The 21421-nt window shown below is 45.0% G+C and overlaps 1 protein-coding gene across 3 annotated transcripts in view; it reads left to right on the top strand.

Annotated features, from left to right (window-relative positions):
• Nucleotides 1–211: 211 nt before the first annotated feature.
• KCNJ3 (potassium inwardly rectifying channel subfamily J member 3) overlaps nt 212–21421 on the top strand; it is a 53187-nt gene continuing 31977 nt past the window's right edge. For all 3 annotated transcript variants that reach the window (XR_010610813.1, XM_065671204.1, XM_065671205.1), the window contains exons 1-2: nt 212–979; nt 6185–6401. Coding sequence is in view for 2 of the 3 variants with exons in the window: in XM_065671204.1 (XP_065527276.1) it covers nt 302–979; nt 6185–6401 (895 nt within the window). In the remaining variant the exon portion in view is untranslated. The remainder of the gene's footprint in view (nt 980–6184; nt 6402–21421) is intronic.

The following is a 21421-nucleotide window of genomic DNA, read 5'->3' as shown; positions in this document are numbered from 1 at the left end:
CTGAGCGGGGGCGGAGCGGGAGGCGGAGCGCGGGGCGTTGAGCGGGGGGCGGAGCGCGGCGCGGGTGTCGCCCTCCCCGGGCCGCGCCGTCGCTGCCGCCGGCTCCGCGTGGGTGGCGGCCGCGCAGAGCGGTGGCTCCGCGCCCGCACAGCGGCGGCGGCCCGGACCGGGCTGTTCGTTCCGTTCCGTGCTGTTCTGTGCCGGGCTGTGCCGTGCCGTGCCGTGCCGGGGCCGGGCGGGGCGGGAGCAGCGGCGCTGCGCTGCGCGGGGCGGTGCAGCGCGGAGCAGCGCGGAGCGGAGCATGTCGGCGCTGCGGCGGAAGCTGGGGGATGAGTACCAGGTGGTGAGCACCTCGGCCAGCGGCGGGGGACTGCCCCCGCCCCGGGCGGCCCCGCGGGGGAAGCGGCAGCGCTTCGTGGACAAGAACGGGCGGTGCAACGTGCAGCACGGGAACCTGGGCGGCGAGACCAGCCGGTACCTCTCGGACCTCTTCACCACGCTGGTGGACCTCAAGTGGCGCTGGAACCTCTTCATCTTCATCCTCACCTACACCGTGGCCTGGCTCTTCATGGCCTCCATGTGGTGGGTGATTGCCTATATGCGGGGCGACCTCAACAAGGCGCACGATGACAGCTATACCCCCTGCGTGGCCAATGTCTACAACTTCCCCTCTGCCTTCCTCTTCTTTATAGAGACTGAGGCCACCATCGGCTATGGGTACCGCTACATCACGGACAAGTGTCCTGAGGGCATCATTCTTTTCCTTTTCCAGTCCATCCTGGGCTCCATTGTGGATGCCTTCCTCATTGGCTGCATGTTCATCAAGATGTCTCAGCCGAAGAAGAGGGCTGAGACCCTGATGTTCAGTGAGCACGCCGCCATCTCCATGCGGGATGGCAAGCTCACACTCATGTTCAGGGTGGGCAACCTTCGCAACAGCCACATGGTCTCCGCGCAGATCCGCTGCAAGCTGCTCAAAGTAAGTGCCGTCCTGCCATGCTCACCCCACTGCCACTGCCGGTCCCCTGGGGATGTCCCCACCTCTGCACTGCCCTGGAGCCACCAGCTTTGCCACCCCTCTCTCCTGCCCTCGCATCCTGCGGTGCTCCTCAGGCGCCAGATTCACTCTCAACTGATTTACCAGCAGCCGTCTAGGATAATGGTTATAGTCAGCCCTGGATTTACATGCATATTTGTATATTTCTATAAAGTGCTAGATTTCTCTGCCAAATAAATACTTTGCAGCTTCAGTTCCTTGGTGTGCATTTTCAAAGAAAGCTGTTTGCCTTTCTGGCATATTTCTGTGCTTTCAGGCAGTGCTGAGTCCAGTCAGGCAGAACTTTATTGATACGGGCCATGAACTTCATGGAAAGCAGGATGTCAGGGCTAGACATTTACAAATCCTGCTAATGGCCCTGTATGTCTAGGGAAAATTAAGTATTTGTTTGAGGCTTGCTACAACAGCTGAATATGCATAGGGCATATGAAATAAGAGTGGTGTGCGTGGAAGGGGATGGCTTGGGGGTGATGTTTGGTGCATGCAGAGCACCCCAGTTTGTTTCTGTGGCTGGTAGGGTTTGTGGGTGTCCTGCCCTGGGAGTGGGTGAGTGGGTGCACTGCAGGGGCCGGTGGGGTCCCCTACCAGGAGAGGACCCCACTTGGAGTGCTGCTCTGACTTTGTCCTCACTCCTCTGGCTGCCCAATGCAGACGAATGCTCATACCCCCTCTGCTGTGCCCGGATCTCGGCAGTTTTGCTTGGGGGGTTGTCATGTCTTGGTCCAGAGATGTGTTTCTGATGGGAGGCTTGCAGGCAGGATCCTTGTTGTGTTCTCAATGAACCTGCACAGCACCCTAAACCAAGAGGGAGCCACTGGCCTGAAGCAGGGGAAGTACTTGAACACAGCAAGCTGGGGTGGGAAGAGGTATGTAAAGAATCCCCATCATTTCACTTGTCCCCTTCCTGCCGAGCCTGGATGATTGCAGTATCTGGGAACTGACATTGGTGAGAATGTACTCGCTGCCACTGACCTGGAGGTGCCTGTTCCCGTTCTTTAGTTTTTGAATAATTAGCTGGGATCTCAGTTACCGTTTTCGCTGGTGTGAGCTATCCTTGGTTGTTTCCTTGTGTCAGAAGTTCAGCTGGGTAAATTGAATGATGTGCAATTAGGCTGGTAAGTAATCATTCTGTCTTTAGAGGGTACCATGGTGACCCCTCTGACTGACGTGTTTGAGGAGGCCATCCTGACTAGAGAAAGGTCGGGGTGTCATGTTTAACATAGCTCTATAATAGCTTTAAGGGGGGATTTTTTAAAGTTGGTGCTTAGAACTTAGTGTAGCTCTAAAAAAAATTCCTGAACTTTAAATATGTGAAAGAGCAGTTTCATAGCCATATTTCTTCTGGTTTTGAGCAGGCAGTGCTGAGGTCGGAAAGGTGGAGGATAATAAAGGTCTAAAATGTGGCTTTTCTGTGGATGCAGTTATGGTTGGCTCTGCACAGCCCCTAGCAAATGTCTCTGCATGGTGCATCCTTCTGCTGCCGTGGGGAAGCAGTGCTTGGCTGGGCCTCCTGGCCATAAAAAAACAAGAAGGGGAAGAAAGAGAAGGATTGCAGCAGGGAGAGTGATCCTTCTCCCAGAGGGTGCTGCCACACACGGGCAGTCCTTCTGTCTCGCAGGGTTGTGTTGCTGTTTCAGTGTTTCTGCTTTGATTTGCACATAATCTTTATTGCAGGTTTGTTCCAGAACTGGAAGGGCAGAGTTAACTGTAGGGCTGCTCACAGCAGGTTATTCTGCTTGTAAAACCTATGTAAAATTGGAAATCCCAATATACTCTTTTTAATATATTTTTTTTTCCTGGTTAGACCATGCTGGAGAAAACCCAAATATTAAGCCTTAAAAGTGGCAAGTCAGTGCAAAGACTCGCTCAGTTTAATATTCACTTTCTTTAATGAATCTCCAGGATTGTAAAGAACTTGAATGACACTTAGAAGCTCTGTACTCTCCTCCCTACGTTACATTGAGTCAAAAGAGTCACCCAAGGTAATTTGTTTTGTGTTGGCTTGAATAGCAAAATAGTCAATAGTACGTGTCCTGCCTTGGGTAGTATACTGCCTGTAACTCGGGGGGAAGTTATAAAATAATACTTGGTTTGTCTCGAACATTTTAGCTCTCGATCTTTATCTCAGTTCCCTCAGAACAGAAGCAATCTTACTTTTGTAAATGACTTCACAGCTAGATAATGTAACTCTTGATTTTATTGCGGTTGTAAAATCTTAGGGTTCCTATAGCAGCCCACCCATTTTTAACCTTTCTTCCCCATAATTTTCTTCTTCCCATCTGTAGCTCTTGCCTGTTTCTCTGGACTTTGCCGTGTCCCTCAAGAACCACATTGTCTTTAAGTCTCCTTTTTCATCACTGTTTCATCTGTTAAGATGTCTATTATATCGAAGGTTTTTTGCAAAAATAATAGTTCATTCTGCTTCTTCATCCTCTCCTGTATGTTGGTAGGGGATTTTTGGCTGTTTGGTTCACACTAAGATTTTGGGGCAGGTACTGCTGGGTGTCCCTTGGAAAGCATCCACGGAGGAGGTTGGACCAGATGATCCTTGAGGAACCTGGTATTCCATGATTCTGTGAGACTTGACGTGAAAAAGCAAGACACTTTGGACAATAGCAGTGGTAGATGAAAAGCTAACCAGAAGAGCCAGAAGGCAGAATAAGCAGCAGTTTTACACCCATATCTTTAAAGGACTTTCCCAAACCACTAGCATTCTTACTGAAGCTGGGTGCATGCAGTTGTGCTTTGTTGGGTCTGACCCAGGGCCAGCAGTTTCCTCTGTCTCAAAGCCAGGCCAGGTGCATGGGTCTTCGTGTCCCCATTACAACCATGTCTCCCAGATATGGGCCAGCCCTTGTCTTCTGTGGGGCTAGAATGGTATTTTAGGGGTGCGGGATGGCTGGTGGAAGTAGTTCTCTCCCTAGAGCTGCTCCTTGCTCTGCTTAACAAGTGTTATTTGGTGCTTTGCTTGTGTTTTTTCCTTTTTATTGGAAAATAGACTTCTCTCTAATAAAAGAACAAACAAAACCCCGCAGGCAGGATATTTATGCAGATGTGCTCTAGATGTTTCTTGGCTCTGATGTCTTTAAAACTGTATGGCGTACGCTAGAATGGGGTGGCAGAGACAGGTGTGATAGGTCTGAATTTTCGCACACAAAAATTAAGGCGTGTTTCTTAGCCAAAAGTTCAGGACAGTGAAGCACACAATTGTTTGTTCGGGATTAGGTCTCCTTCAAATCCTGCCACCATTCAGGGAATATGTTAAAAATAGAAACCAAGTCCTAAGCGAGGCGCATAATCCGGTTTTGCTCTGTCTGCTGCCTTTTGCTTTTAGGATCCCTTTTGCTTTTAGGCTCCCTACAGCTTCTGACCCTTGGCCATGGCTGCACCCCTTGATGGGGGCTGCCCTGGGGACATGTGGCATCCCCCCTTCTGCAGCAGCCAGTGCAGGGCTGTTTTATAGAAGTCATGGGGCTGGGTTTGTCTAGGAGACGTTGGTGTCGCTTGTAGAAGAGCTGATAACCTGGAGGTGATGGCTGTGCTGGTCCCTGTCCAATGAGGCATCTTGCCCCGCTCCTGCCCCCCTTTCGTACTTAATGCATCTGAATAACGAGGAGAATGGGAACAGCAGAAAAGTTAAGGGAATGATTATGCTTCTTCCTGCGAGCACAATCATGCTCCTGTTAAAGAGAAAACCAGCCTATTTCAAGTGAGTAGTATTGTTCAACATTGGAAGTTTGACATCAGCTGAAAATGTAAGGAATGATGGATATGCCTCTCAAGTGTCAGAGTCATAAAATCACAGAATGATTTGGTTTGGAAGGGACCTTAAAGACCATGCAATTCCAACCACCTGCCACAGACAGGGACACCTTCCACTAGTCCAGGTTGCTCAAAGTCCTGTCCAGCCTGGCCTTGAACACTTCCAGGGATTGGCCAGCTACAAGCAAATAGTTAATTGACACTCGGTTTTGGCTGTGTTTGATGCACATCAGTTTGCTAAACCTTTTTTGTTGTTGTTGGGTTTTTTGTTTTTGTGTTTTTGTTTGGGTTTTTTTGTTTTGTTTTGTTTTGTTTTTTAAATCCGAATAGCAAATAGTGGGAAATTCTGTAATAAAAGTAATGACTGGGAAGGGCTATAATGTTCTGTTCCTGCCTATTCACATCACAGGGAGAAGCAGTAAAAGCCAGAGTGGGAGCATTTGGGCAGGGCTGTGCTGGTTACAGTGCTCCTTATGGACTGGGGATGTGAAGCTTGCAGCAAGGCACATGAGCCAGAGAGCTGAATCTGAGGTTGCAGCTCCAGGCATGATTTTATGGACTTGTTACATAGCTGTTAAATTGTGGTTTACAGCTGCTCTTACCAGGCAGCGATAACTAACACAGTAACAGCATCCCCTTCTCTGGGCTGCTTTTGTCAAAAGGACAGCAATCTAAAAACTTCCCTGGAGGACTGTGCCCAGCTGCTGTGGGGCTGACAGCGGTTGTTCTTAGTGCTGGGGAGCTCTGTCTTATGGGAAAAGCTGCTAATGAACCTAATTGCTGCCACTTTCCGCACAGAGAAATGGGAGGGACCTTGGAGGTGGCTGTGAGCCCTCTGCTGTGATCACTGTGTTGCAGTATGGATTTGGTGAGGTTTTGGGTGTCTCAAGGGGAAATACTTTGAGATCCTGGGCAGCAGACCCTTTATGGGCACACCACTCTGGGCACCCATTGTACAAGGGATGGTGTGCAAAGCTGGGTGAAGGGTGGGCTGGATGTTCATCCCCTCCTGGTGGGTGATGCTGCGGGTCAGTGCCAGAGCCATCACTCAAATCAGTGGCCTGTGATTTTCACAGAATTATAGAATGGCTTGGGTTGGAAGAAACCTTAAAGATCTAGGGGTTCTATGCTGGTGAGCTGCAATTGCAGTAAGATATGTATTAGAAGTAATTCATCCCTGCTCTGCATGTCCAGTACTAGGTTTCCACCCGTTTCATGGCCTAATGGCTGGACCGGGTTTTGACTCATGTGACAGGTGGTACAGAGCTCTGTCAGGGATGCAGGATGCTGTTGGGGTACTTGGGTGATGGCTGCTCCAGTGGTGATATCTCTCTCTCTGTGTCTCTCCCCTCGCTGCCCATCCAGTCCCGTCAGACCCCAGAGGGCGAGTTCCTCCCACTCGATCAGCTGGAGCTCGACGTTGGCTTCAGCACAGGGGCCGACCAGCTTTTCCTTGTGTCCCCGCTTACCATCTGCCATGTGATTGATGCCAAGAGCCCCTTCTACGACCTCTCCCAGCGCAGCATGCAAACAGAGCAGTTTGAGATTGTCGTCATCCTGGAGGGCATCGTGGAAACGACGGGTGAGTAGGGAAAGCAAATGCTCTGTGAAGCAGATGTCACCTTGCAGGTCTTACCATCCGCGTTTGAGAAGTTGTGTACTTCAGGTTGCCCTTTAATTCAGTGACACAGTCAAATTTTGCAAATGCTTTGAGATGGCCTCACTTGTTTCTTCCTGCAAAGTGGAAATGTTCAAGGGATTTTTGGCAATGTGTCTGTTACCAAGGTGATGCACTTCGGCGCTCCTGGCAAGGTGGAAAAACTTCCGCTGTGGTTCAGTGGTGTGGGGATGCTGCAGCGGGGTTGGTGTGCTGTGCACCCTGTGGCATTGCCTGGCGGCCTGCGATGCTGCAGCACTGGCATGGGCTGCCAGCCATTCAGAATATTCAGAGGGGAATATTCAGAATATCTTAGATTTTCAGTCCATATGCTGGTTTCCCAGCCTTTCCTTGCTGTGCTGCTTTTCTAGTGCAGGAGGCCACTTCTGAGAGCTGCAGCATTTTAGTAACTCAGCCCAGTATCCAGAGGGACCGAGGGCAGCAGAGGTGGTTTGCCTGCGCTCTTCCAGAAACACTGCTGATTTGTCAAGAAACACTCCCTGATAATTCAAGAAAAACTCCCTGTTTTCTCGCTCTTACAAAGATTTCTGGGCTGACATGCAGACAAGAGGACGCCAGGTGTTTGGTTTTTCTCTTTCCTAGCAGAACTGGTTTAAAACACAAACAATTGAAGAAAAAGGTACTTTGTAAATAACTCCTTAGAATTTCAAAACAAAGTGGTGTGTTTCTGTACTTTTGAATATATTGTTGCAAATATTTCTGGCTTCGAAATTACATGCAGAACAACAACAACAACAAGTATTTTCTGGATCTGTAAAGCCTAGCTCATATGAACTTGCACATTTTGTGACCTAGTTTTATAAGATGAGATGAATATTGGGTAAAGTAGAGCAAAATGTGCTCTATCTTGGTAAAACATGGGGGGATGAAAGGTTTTTTAAGTTAAAAAAGTCTTTTAAAATGGGAGTAAATGAGGAGGAGAATTTGGATCTGGAGGGCAGCTAGCCTGGAGAAGAATCAGTATCAGTGATGACAAGAGCATGTAAATAGGAAGATGGGGGTTGTGAGGAGACAAAAACTCTTCCTTCACGGCACTGCCTTTGGCACAAGCACAGGGGGTCTGTATAAGCTGCAGCAGTTCTTACTGTTGGTTTACAGCAGGTAGCTTTCCCTGGCTCAGGGAGGGAAGACAACACCACATGCGAGGGAAGGTGCAGTCCTTCCTACAGCATGCCCTTTCTTTAAAGAGGGGAAGGCTGGCTGTTTAGTAGGTTAAAACTTGCAGAAAGTCAGGACCTATCTCTCTCTCTTCCTGCTCTCTCAGCAGATGCTTTAGGAATCTGCCCTGTCAGTCAGCTGAAAGCTAAAATGTGTCTAGCTCTGGGAACATGCAGTAACATACCTACACAAAGGTGGGCAACTTGTGTTTAGGAGTGCAAGTGATAGCTGAAGAAAAATGGGGTACGTTTCACATGGGTTATGTACCTGAATACCTCTGCTAATGCAGAAAATGGATTTGATTCAGAGGCAGTTTTCTGAGAAGCTGAGCGTGGTGCTGTGACGTTTGGCCACTGGAGCTGAGCTGAAGATCAGGAGACAACAGCCTCAGCATTGATCATACGTGCTGTGCAAGACAAATTTCTCCTCTTTGTGGAAATAATATGTTGCAAAAATCTTCCATCTAAGCTGTCTTAACTTAGAGTTTGCATCTAACAACCCACCGCTACTGCAAAATAGAAGCAATAATTTGAAGGGTATTATTAGAAATATAAAGTTATTTCTAGCTTGCTCTGTTGGGTGTTTGTAGATAAAGCCAGTAAGAGACTCGGTCTGCTTTCTTCCTTCTTGGTCTAGGACAGTTACCTGCCCTCGCTGTTGTGTTTCTGTGATGCCAGGAGTGCAGTACAAGTCTGAAATGTCTGCTGGCATGGAAAGGACAGAAATAACTTGCAGTTGTTGAGAAACCAGGGTGCTGGTTTTGGTTAGGTGTAAAAACAATGTTTGGTTGTTTTTTTGTCTCAGGAAGTCAGTGAGTAGGTTATACATCTGAAAAGGTTTTTCCAATTAATTTCAATTGTGTTTGGCTGTAGAAAGAGCAGTGGCGGTATTGGGGGTGAGTCTGATGGATCTGCGTGTAGGTCAGGAGAATCCTGGAGATGATGAATATATAGTCTGTGGGAAGTAGGTTGGAGGAAGATTAATTAAACTGTGGTTGATTTGCACAGTAAGCTGAAGTTACAGGTGCAAATGTTCGATCTGGACCAAATGGGAGAGGGTTTTTAGGATTTCTTTTTGTGTCTGGTCCAGTTGAGCCCAGAAGGACCAGTCAGAAGTCAGAGCCAAGGCTGAGCGGAGAGGAAGGTTGAGTTATGTACAAGATCATTTGTGCTGCTGGTATCAGCTTAGCTGGTACTTCAGGTACCCTGCCTGCCTTCCAGCTTCTCGCTTGGTGTGGGATAAGCTTCCTTACATTTTGTGTACTGAAGTACAATCACAACGTTCTGTTAATCCTACTGGGAGCAGCGTTTATTTTGAGTGAAACCTATGGAGATGGGACAGCGTCCTCCAGGGAGCAATTCTTTTCTACAACCCCATTTTTATAATGGGTTTCTCTCACATCCCAGAAGTAAAAGAGACCTTTAATGCAGTGTGCGTTACTTTCTAACTTTGAGCTTATAAAGCTGCCTTTATAGTGGTTATCTGTTACCCTCCTATCAATGAAAAAAATCATCATCATTTTGTATCATTAAGTTGAATTGAAATGGAATTGGATTTTGAAACTCAGAAGACTGTATTTCAATACTAGAACATAATGAAAATGGATGAATTCATACAGTGATGCAGTTTTGGCATTTGGTTTCTTTCCAAAGATGAGGTGCAAAAGCCAAAGTGAAGTCTGGTAGAGATATGTGCCCTTTCCTGTGCTGATGTCATGAGGGCTGTATCCTTGTGCTGCCGCAGATCAAGGCATCCTTCTTTGTTAGGGCTGGGAAACCCTGCCTGTGGTCTATATTTTAAGTTTAAAATTGCACTCCAGCTCTGATAGTTTACCCATGAAAGCAGTTGATTTCACTCAGATGTCTTCCGTCCCAAGTGGGGAACTGTGTACTGAGCACAGCAGCAGTTTTAGGATGAACATTCCCCCAGTGCCAGATGTTCTGTTTGGCTCCTGTGCCGCATCTCCTGACTTGACAACCAGTTCAGGGGAATCTCATAAAATAACATGGCTTCTGCACATAGTCATTAAGCATCCTTAGAATACAGCCAGTTTTCTAGAGCTGCTGAATTATTTTATCTTTCTGTAAGATTGCCATAGAGATAAATTGGTTTCTTACCCACGCCGGAAACATGGCGCAGAGGAATTGCTGTGTTTGCTCCCCACTACCATATTCCTACAGCAGGTACCGCAGGGATTTGCTGCTGCCTGGGCTGCCTGAGGTCCTACCCTGTGTCTTCGTGGATGGAAATTTGTAGCATATTTAGTGGAGAAGGCTTTGATATTCCCCCAAGTTCTTCAACTTTTAGAGGTTTAAGAGAGAGCTAGGTGCTTTCAGCCTACTCTTCTTGTCTGTTTCTACAAGCAAATTATTTTCTGTGTCTGAATTGTGCTCAGATCTGCAATATCCTTTGTAAAGAACCAAGCTACTCATAGAATCATAGAATAGTTAGGGTTGGAAAGGACCTTAAGATCATCTAGTTCCAACCTCCCTGCCATGGGCAGGGACACCTCACACTAAACCATGTCACCCAAGGCTCTGTCCAGCCCGGCCTTGACCACCACCAGGGATGGAGCATTCACAACCTCCCTGGGCAACCCATTCCAGTGCCTCACCACCTTCACAGTAAAGAACTTCCTCCTTATATCCAATCTAAACTTCCCCTGTTTAAGTTTTAACCCATTACCCCTTGTCCTACCACTACAATCGCTAATGAAGAGTCCCCATGTCTCCTCTGTCCTACAGAGATCTCCTGCTCCCAACATCAAAATCGGATGGCAAGCGACTAGTAATAAGTAACAAAAAATACTTATTTCAAGGTATACTCTTAGCACTTCTTTTCCTCTCTCTGTACCGACATGACAGAGGCAGCCGTTCATTAGTCTGGAACTGAAGGAGGTAGAAATACCTTTAAAAAATAAATGCAGACTTCCGGTTCAACAAATGAAAAATAAGAGAGAATTAAAGTCACCGGAAGGGTCAGTGGGGTGGATTCAGGGATCTTGACATGTTTTAAAATGTCTTAACCTTGAACTACTCTATAAATCATGATTTCAAAATAGATGTAGCAGTACTGTTGCATTCTGCAATGACATAGTGTTGTATGGTGCCATGGGATGTAGCGTTTGGGAGGCATGTCATGGTGGTTAGATTAAGTCAGGACAGTACAATTTGAGCTAAGCCCTTTCAAGGATCCTGTTTAATTTGCCATTTTCCATGTTATTCTTGTTCCTTTCCTCTGCTATCCCTGTGTGGTGCAGGCTGGGGTTCAAGTGCCTTACAAATTAGAAAAAGAATTAGAAGGTATTGAGTATTTCTCACTCTAATATAGCCATTGGATTTATAATAAATAGGGATTTACGAGTCCTAATAGCATTTGGTTTGAGTCAGCCCTGTCTTTTGATAGAGACTCAGAGCCTCTTGTTTTTCTCTAGCAAGTGCTTATGAAGATTTTTTTTCTTTAACTTTGGTTTCCACTTTAATCACTTGACTTTTGATATGCAGTGTTACCAAGGGGTTTACAGAATTAGTAAATATATACAATAAATTTTGTTTTGACTGTCTGCGGAGACAGTAAAGATTTTTTTCCCGAGAAGTCTAACGAGTTGTTTAAGCAGGATCTTCTTGCTTATAAATCCCACTTGACTGATTAAAATCACCATTTCTGATGCCTTCTCTCATTAAATCATATAAAAATGATTTCTCATAGATGCCTCCCAACTTGATTAAGATAATTTGCGGCCTCATCACCAAAACGTTAATTTCTGGAAATAGAAGACTTTTCTTTATGTTTCCCTTACCCTCCTTAATTACATACAGCTTTTAGGTTGTTGGGATAATGACACGTGGAAAGTGGGAAGCGGGCCCAGCACATCCCTAGAGAAAAGGAAGCCAGGGTCTGCTGCTCTGTCCAGGTCCTTCCTGGGGGCAGCAGCAGGGCTGAGCTCAGCAGAGCCTGTCTCCTGTTTCCTCGCCTTCCCTCACCTTCCCTCACAAACACATTTTGATTTAGGGGCCACAGGTACTTGAGGTAAGCATGCACAGATTGCTTCTGGCTCTTTTCATTTTTATGACCCACAGTCTAAACCTCCTGCATGGGGAGTGCTCTGAGGTTGCGCCCGACACCAGACCCCAGAGCTTTCCCTGGGAACGCCCAAGGATGCTCAGGTCTGGCTCTGGGGTTTGCACTGTTTCCGTTTTTTGGAGCGTCAGTCAGCAAGGGGAGAGTTTCACAGCTGAGATGTTCAAATGGCTTTTCAGAATCCGAAGATGGTTATGATTCATAAGGGTAATTGCTAACCATTTAGGATTATTTTTGATATATATTCAACCCCTCCATTATTATGATAACGTATAATTTTGAAGAACACTCAAAGCATTTATTTTCAAAACCTATTGTCCTGATTTCACATTATTGTGATGGAGGATTTTAAGCTCGGTTGTCAGCAAACCTTCACGATGGTGTTCATGGGGAGAACAGGTTTTGACTGTTATGTTGGATTCCCCTTCTGGGGCTTTACCTCTGCATGCATTTAGGAGCACGTAGCCTTTTACAATTGCTGTATTATCCTGCGACTTACCCATAAGCTGCTGAAATGGCTAAAAAACCCCAAACAGTTAATAAGAACCTGAAATGTACAGAAACCTGGCAGGAATGGTATATGCATCCATTTTTGAAACTCATTAAATGATATTTTGGAAACCTTTTAACATCGTTTTCTGATTAAAGAAACCAAACAGCCTGCCAGGCTTTTTAATTAAATAAATAGCGATGAAATCAAAGGCATATTCCACTGTTCTTTTAAAAACACGAATAGCTTGAATTATGTAACTGTGGGTCTCCACGGAAAGATTTCCCTCAGAAACAGATGCAGGGAAATGATTTCAGAACTGAAACAACTTGAGTGAACAAAGAACTGTAATACAAATCTGAAGACTGCTGTGAGATAGATAATTTCTATAGCCATTTAAAGATGTTTCTCCTATGTGTTATTGTCATGGTCGCTTAGCTTTAAAGAAAACCCAGTGCAAATTTAGCAACTTTAAAGGTGGAATGTATAGTTGTTCTATTTTTATCTTCCCATCTGTATTTTGGGAGGGGTGTGGGGTGTGTGCAAATGTCGCCAAAGTGTTGTGGGCAGGGGACAGAAGGGAAGGAAAATACTCTGGAGTTAGTGGAGGAGCTAACCAGGATCAAAATATTGCATCAATCAATGGTTGGTACAGTTCGTGAATTATACCTTTTTCATCTTCTTTCTCTCCTTCTCCACTGTCTTACTAGCTTTTGTGACCAGGTCTTGGTGTTCAGACAATCTCATTGTATTGACAGGGCAGAAATTTGGATAGAGAGGTAGAGCAAGGAACGCAAAGGTCCAGCACAGACTCTTGCAGCATTGTGCGTGCCGGTGTTGCTCCACCTTGGATGGGCCCTTGCTCACTCTGAGTTTGCCTGTCTGCATGAGAATGGTGGAAAGCCACCTCTAGCTTGGGTTTGGTGGAGTGTGGACCTGCATGTGTGGTGTGGGCCTCTTTGTTATGTTCTCTGGTAAAGGATGAGGGAGTCCTGGCCTTCTGCATTGGTGGGAAGGGACCAGGGTCTTGGGAAACCCAAGCCAGCTTTCTCCAGGGATAACTCAGTGGCTGAATTTGCTTAGAAACCATCTCTCTGAACCACTTCTCTGCAAAATATCACCAATTCAAACATCGGTGAGTTTGGAAGGGACCTCTGGAGGTCATCTGGTCCAACTCCACTAGTTAAGCTGGGCCACCTAGACCTGGTTACTGAGGACTATGTCTAGATATCTTTTGATTATTAGCTGAGCCATCAATAAGGTGTGTTAGATGGGAAGTTACAGTGAAAAAATAATTCAGAAGCTCTACGTCACGAAAGTGGCTTTTTTTCTTTCTCTTTTTTTTTCCTAAGTGTAACCTAAACATGATACAAAACTGATTTAAAAGTCTTGTGGTCTTAGCAGTTCAGCAAATCTTTGTCCAGTGCTGCCATTATATAAAATATCTGTTAGTGGAAAAAACCCAGTATTTGGTGGTCAAGGAGGCAAACGTGTTTGTTGCTAAGTGATCATGTGCTGACATTTGGACCTTCATGGCTCAGATTCCTGCTGCCCCTCCTGCAGCTGCTACTCAGGTGCAGCACAGGCCAAAGGGCCCAGCTGGACCAAAAAAGGGGAAAAAAAACCCACCCCATTTTTAAATGCTAATGAAAATGTAGCAAATATGTAGTGGTTTATGTGCTGGTTCTAAGGAGGCACAACTGGGAGTGAACAGTTTTGGTAACTACAGCCCTTATATAACTTGCAGCCATTGAAGTTTGGGTAACACATCCTTCCTCCTGCATAAGACAGCAATCTCCCACAGTACTGAGCTTCTATGCAGAAAGCTTTTGTGGATCTTTCTCCTTTTCCCCCCTTAGATCTCTTTGGAGATACAGGAGAGAAAAACGATAGCAGTTTTAAGCTGGAGCTCGGCAGGAGCTTTCCTTTCACCATATATAATCTGAATAACTGGTGATTCATCAGAAGTCATGTCTTTGCAAAAAATACTTGTTCACACTTAATCAAACAGAATACATTCTCCTTGAGCACTTGTGCTGATCTTGTGCTGTGTGTGCTGGCACAGACGGGCCTTGTAGCATCAGTCTACACATGTAGATCAATATTTTCCTTGAATAACTATCGGAGGGCTAAGCAAGAGCTAGTAATCTCTGGGAGAGTGACATGTGCAATGATTGAGAAAACTCAGGAACACTGAAACTTGATCTCTGATACAAATCTGTGCCATGCCTCCAGGAAATCAAATGTATCTAAAGAGGAAAATACGAATACCAGATTCCCTGCGAGCATGGGAACTCTGTCCCTTCTGCGGCTGGAGCCATGTGGGTTGGGTTATGGGGTTCTGGGGGGCAGGATCTCCCTGGTGGGGCTGGGGAATGGTGGTCACCCACACCAAGCCCTGGCAGGTTGAAGGTGTTGTGTGAGTGCTGGTTGGAAATGTGTGGAAGGTGAAGCGCTTGAATTTCTCACTGAACAAAAGCAATGTGGTTGTGAGGAGTGTTGCTTTCTCATGCTGCAGTGCCAGGCAGGGAATGCTTCACTCCTGTAAACTCACCAGTGGGCAGGGATGTGGAGACACTGCTTGCTAAATATAAACCAAAGTGCTCCTCTCTGAGAAATTCATGAGCGATTGAGAAAACTCTACAGTGCTCAAATTGTGCTGTTTCTCATCTATTATTTTTCTAGTTAATAAGCATAAATTGGAGGTCTTCATTTTATTCTTGTCCTCTTAACCATCACTGCCTCTCCAAATGAGTGTTGTAAATGATTTAGTGATTATTTTGTATTTCTGGACAGAAAAAGGCACTGGCAGTAGCCCTGGTATTGGAGTCACAAGGATGCTGTTGTGGATCTGTGAGAAGATCAGCTTAAAGACGTATTCAACTCACGCACATGTATGGGTTGTGCCAGGATCTGAATTTGAGCCACAATGAATCTGAGGGACATTTTGTTTGGCCGAATGTGGAAATGGAGCATGACATACCTTAAATAAGAAAGTTCCTGCAAAATAATTTGAACAAAGACAAACTACTAATCTGAGAATGGCTATTTTTATTTTCGTTCAGGAAACATTTTAAATGGTGAGGCACTGGAACAGGTTGCCCAAAGAAATGGTAAATGCTTCATCCCTGGCAGTGTTCAAGGCCAGGTTGGACAGAACCTTAGGCAACATGGTCTGGTGTGAGCATAATTTGGGTGACTGGTTTTGCCATGTTGGTGTTTCCTATAATAGCTCCTTCCATGGTATTTCAGTGTGGGATTGTCCCCACATCTCCATTTAGTACCAAGCAGTTTTGCCCTGAGAAAGAGCAGCTCCTGCTGGGCTGAGTGCTAAATTTATCCTAATTTAATTCGAGCCTATTCCTGTTGCTGTATTTGTGCAGAACAAGTGTGTGTCAGGAGCTGGAAGTCCCAGTGCCCAGGATTCTGGGGTGTTGACTCCCCAGTGAGATCTGGGGAAGTACAGCTCAACCCCTTTGGTCCTGGACAGCCCCTGAAGTCCCAGGTGAGGTCGGTGTAAAGGCTGGAGGCATTTTCTGAGTGGCAGTGCTGCAGGAGGGACCACCCTGGAGACCAGGCTGGGGTTTCCAGCAAGGATGTCACCATACAGAGAATTTAATGGGAAATAAATGGAAAATCTTCACTTTTCTATTGGTGAAGCAAATATATTCCTGCAAAGAGCTGCACTTTCTAGCCGTTTACTCATATATTGCCTCTGCATTATTTTTTCCTCTAGTTTGTTAATAGTATTGTAAAATAAATTATAAAAATAGTATTCTTGCAGGCAATCGAGTTCTCTCTTACTCAGCAGCTCTGTTCCTCTGCCTCAGAAGGAAATTAAGTCCATTTGACCTGATTTGCTCTGACAAATCTATTTTGGCCCTTGCTTGCAACCTTGTCGTCTTGTAGCTGATGAAAATTGTTTGATTATTTTGTGCAGTGTTTTTCCGTGATTTGAAGTTGGCCTGACGGGGTATAACTACCCATCCCCTGCCTTCCCCTTCTCCAGCAGCATGGGCTCTGCCCTCACCGTTGTTCAGCTTCTGAGGCAGTGGAGGAGCAGTGGGATGGCAAATCAGCAAAAGGATTTCATAATATCAAGGGATGAAAAGCAAAGCTGGAAATACCGATGGTTCCTGGGAAAGGCTTGCAGATGGTAGCCAGCTTGATGAAGCCCTTTTAGCTTGACTTCAGTTTGTAAACCAGGATTAATTAGTATTGCATTGACGCAAACCAAGGGGTTAGAGCAATTTGTACTTTGCAGTCTTCCTTTGTTTCACATAACCAGAAATGTTCATATTTTCCAAATTAAAAAATTCCTACCTTTTCATTGCTTGCTAATTATGGACAGACATTGCTGAGCATCAGCATCCTTCAGTCTTCATATGGCTTTTTTTGGTGTTAAATCTTATCTCTTATAAACCCAAAGATCTTTACCTTTTTGCTTGAGAGGTCAGCTGTGAAGACACAAAGTGCTCATTACTGAGCGCTCCCTAGCAAGACCTAGTATTCAAATCCTAACTCATTCATGTAAATAAGCACAAACCTCTTCTTATTCTTCCACACAATTAGCTGTTTGAACATCTTTAGGAGCAAGAGGCTGTCCCAGGAAGGTCTGTAAAGTGACAGCAGTCAGATGAACCATTTCTTACCTTTTCTGTTTGGGTGCATTTGGTCCACATAGATCAAGGTTTGTAATTTGCTGTTATCTTTGCAAGCATAGCTGCTGTAGCTTACAGTTTACATCATTCTGTTTGTCATAGTATATACACACAAATTTCAAGTAAACTGTCCTAATTCAGAAGGGCATGTGTAGGTGAGGCCATACTCTGTATTAGTTAGGCCCGCAGCCCTTCGGCATACAGCTGTACTATCATAATATTAGTAGGATTTTCCTAAATTTAGCTTTCATACAATGACAAAGAGTGATCTGCCCACAGATATTGTAGGAGGGTTTGTGTCTACACTGCATGGAGTTTCCTTAGGTTTTTCTTAGTCAAAGAGCAGTTCTATCAATCAGGTAGCAGTTTTCTTCTAAGGGTGTTAGAAGGACGTGATGGTGTAAAGGGGGAAGAAGGGAGCCTGACCTTCCAACACCTCCTACATTTGTTATGTGATTTCTCATGGGGTTCACGATGGATTGGTACTGGGAAGAGTGATAGTGCCAATTTAATTTTAATATTAATAAGAAACTTCAGAAATACTCTTTAGGTGTTTCCAGGACGCGTCTGAACTGTCAAAAATGCACATGTATGCCCAAGAAGAAAATAAGTGGTTCCTCTCTATGTGCTTTGGTTATTAACAAAGACTTTCAATTCTTTTTAACTTTTGCCTAATTTTAACTCAGTAAAAATTTTACAGGTATTTTATTCTACATTGAAATTACTGGTGTGACAAGTTTCAACTATTAGACTAAGAGGCTCTTGCTGCTTTTTTTTATGCTTATCAGGTCATTCTGTTTGCTGATACTGGGCCAGATCATAGTGTGATACTGTAATATAATTAGTATGGTATATCAGTATATATGTAACATATGAATAAAGTATGTAAGCATAGTAAATTCAGTACTGTAGAGGGGTAAATGAGGTGATACCTCTGGCTGATGCTCAGAGCTGTGGTCTGCAGCACATAGTGTATTTAGTGTATCTGGTGTTGGCAGGGTGCAAGGGGATGCCTTTTAGCTGCTGGTGTGTGATTGCATGAGCATGCCTGTGCCATAGAAGCAAAGAGCACGTGGAAGTAGAGGTGTATGCCTGTATGGCCTCTCACCAAAAAGATGGTTTTTTTATGTATGTCAGTGATGTGAGTTGAAAGGTGGAGTGCAGAGGAAGCCTATGCTTTTAAACATCTGGTTAACCTCCAAGGTAGAAGGCTCTTGTGAAGGTCTGTTTCTTTCATTAGGTGCAGAAATGCATTTTCTTTCTTGATTTCCAGCCAAGTCCCTTAAAACTTATTCTGTTTTAAATTTTTCTCATAGCGAAACCTTGATATTGAACCTATACTAACTCACAGAAGTGTCAGGAAAGATTAAAAATGAGATTTAACACCCCACCCTCCCCACTGTTTTAAATGTTGCAGGCATGCCAGTCCTTTCTCCAAGTGCACTGCGGCACAGGAGGGTGATGTTTGTTTGCTAGGACAGGGCCTGCCCGTCTGTCTGCATGCTGTTTGCACCCAAGCAAACCCAGCATCTCTCATAACTACTCAGGCCATGCCTTCGAGGCAGGGAAGGAATGCCCAGAGATACCTGAAGTTGCCACATTCTTCTGAAGGGCCACCCACCCACCCGTATTTTTGGCTTAGTGGGCATGACTTGGTATGATTGGGAAGACATCAGATAAAGTCCCAAGACATTGGCAAATGCTTTAAAATAATTCGAGTACTAGTGAGAATTCAGCTTCCAGGACTAAGTAGGAAAAAGATTTGTGGCACCAGTAAAAGATAATTGCGTAGCACATTGTTAATAATGTCTCCAAACATATCAATAATGCACCTTGCATAAAGCACTCTGTGATATATTCTGTATATAGTATCATAGAATCATAGAATGGTTTGGTTTGGAAGAGACTTTAAAGATCACCTGGTCCCAGCCCACCTTCAACTAAACCATGTAGCTCAAAGCCCCATCCAACCTGGCCTTGAACACTGTCAGGGATGGGGCAGCCACAGCTTCTCTGGGCAGCCTGTGCCAGGGCCTCACCACCCTCACAAGGAAGAGCTTGTTCCTCATACCTAATTTAAATCTCCCCTCTGTCAGTTTAAAGCCATTCCCCTTTATCCTATCCCTACAGGCCCTTGCAAAAGTGCCTCTCCAGCTTTCTTGTATGTATCTTAATTTCTGCTTTAGATACAGTTTATTTGGTGGGAAAATACATGGCTAGTGTCTAGAGTTTATTTTGTTCTGGGGGAAAATAAAAAATAAGCAGCTGCATTTCAGCCTTTTTAAACTCAGCCTAAGCTCTCCCAGCCTAGGCTCTTAAATGAAATGAGAAAAAAAGGGGATGTGGGTCTTGCCCTTCAGGGCTGTCGCTTCCCTGTGGGAAGGATAGAGAGAAGAGTCCTCTGGGATGAAGGAGGAGGGGAGGAAAAGCAGGCAGGACTGTTTGAGAAGGCAGAAAGAATGAAATTAAACCCATTAAACTTAGTTAAGGTGAAGAATATTCTGCTGACTCTGTTCCTTGTTGGGCTGCAATTTATTAATCATGGACTTGTCCTTGTTGCCCTTGAGAATCCAGGCTGTATAGCCTGGCCTTTCTTTTAGCTAGAACTCCCCAGGAGGATGGTGGAGCTTGGGTCATCCTTTATCTTGCAATGCCTTTGCTGGGACAGTCCCAGCAAGGAGGCTGGGTATCCCCTGGGTGAGACACAGACCGAACGGATGGCCCACTGCCCTTTTCTCTCAATCATCTGAGCTCAAATGAGTCCCTAGAGCTGCCCTGGTCAAATAAGAAGATGCTTCTCTTTAGGAGGGCAGGCAAGATCTGCAAGTGGGAAATAAAATCTGCATTCTACACATCCCATATTAGTGTTTGGAATTCCATTTGGAAACTGTTTCAGTGTTGGAAATGATGAGTGCTCATCATGGGGATCGCAGAATTAAAATATGTCTTTGAGATACTTAGCTGGGAAAGAAAAATAATGAACCAGTGAGTGTTTCCTTATCACTGCTGGGAAATACAGAGAGATTTAGTGTGGTGTCTCAGGAAACGAGTACTTCCTGTTTGCCACAAAAATCCTGTCTTTTAGGTTGAGATTGCAATTGTTTTTCATATTCAACAGCTGAGTTAGTTGTAAAATTTCCAAAGCCTGGTTGCACAAGGAGAAGGTTTGGAGTCAGCAGGTTAGTTGTGAGTGCGGTACTGAATGCAGTGTGTGGTTTTTCTGTTTTAATGCACAATGTTGTTTTTCACCATTAATTTCCTTCTCTGAAAAGAGATCTTTGTTTGTGTTTGTGCCAAAGGGAAGGTTTGTGTTTGGTATTTATATACCTACTGCTTTGATACCCTTTAAAATGTGTCCCAGATCATTCACCTTCTGCTAAGCATGGTTTTCAACACCAAATATTGTCTTTTTAACTTAGCACAATGCTGCTCATTCAATATTAACTTTCCCCCAAGTTCTCTGTTGTCTGAGATACCAGCTCACACAGCAAGTCAAGCAAAGGAGATGTTTTACCTTGTCAGACAAACCTCCTTGTTTTAAAAATCTGAAGTTAATAAATTTGTTTTCTGCACCCTGTGAACACCTGTGCACTCTGCTTACACATAAGCTGATGTGTCCCACAGGAGAGGAAACCCAGCAAATTTTTGTTCCTATTCAGTTCATAATCTGAAAATACGCTTACAGCACGGAAATCAGTTGCTGAGAGATGCTGGCCTGAATCTGCTCGCGCTGTGTGCAGGGCAGGGTGTACGCATCCTCTGCTTGCACATGTGGACCTCTTCCCAGGCTGCAAAGCAGTGTTTGAGTTGTTCTCCCCAGATGTGCACCTGCTGAGGCAGGAGATGTGCAGCAGGCTTGGTTCCTCCTGCATGTTCACAGCTCCTGCTGCAGCTGCTGCCCTATGTTTCCTGCAGTGCTGAGCTTCCTCGAGCAGAAGGACATTCAGGCGCTGCTCACCACAGCGGGGGAAGATGTTACATGTGCATTTTGCCCTTTTAAAACAGTCGTAAATGTTCCTGGGGTGACAGGCACAAGCTGCATCACGGTTTGCTGGGGTTTTCCATTCTGTAAAAGCTGCAGAAAGCTGGGGAGCAACGGCAAATTTAGGCTGTACTCAAAAAATCAACTTAGTGTAAATCGAGTAGTTGAAAGATAAAAACCTGTCGCTCAAATTGTAGAATATTAATTTTTCTTCTTTTACATGGAATAGAAATGATAAAGAAATGAATACTAAGAATGAAGTTTTTTAGTAAAATGAATAAACCATTGTTCATTGAAATAGCATGTGCAGTTTTCTGTTTCAGTAGTGCACCTTTAGGCAACTGGTTTGAAGCCATTTGCAATTCGTCTGCCCAGTCGGTACGCTGGACTGGAGTGACATTTTGCATTGCTTCCCAGGGATTATTCTGGGTTTTTTACTGCAAGCCTGTCACAAAGCAGTCTGTTCTGATGTGCTTTGTTTAGCCCAGCTGTAGTGTGGGAGTGGTAGTTGTTTCATTCCTCACCCCATAGGCAGGGCGATTGCTGCTGGCAC

The sequence above is a fragment of the Lathamus discolor genome, chromosome 3 (assembly GCF_037157495.1).
Source record: "Lathamus discolor isolate bLatDis1 chromosome 3, bLatDis1.hap1, whole genome shotgun sequence".
Lineage (NCBI taxonomy): Eukaryota > Metazoa > Chordata > Aves > Psittaciformes > Psittacidae > Lathamus > Lathamus discolor.
This window is presented reverse-complemented; position numbering and strand designations above follow the sequence as displayed.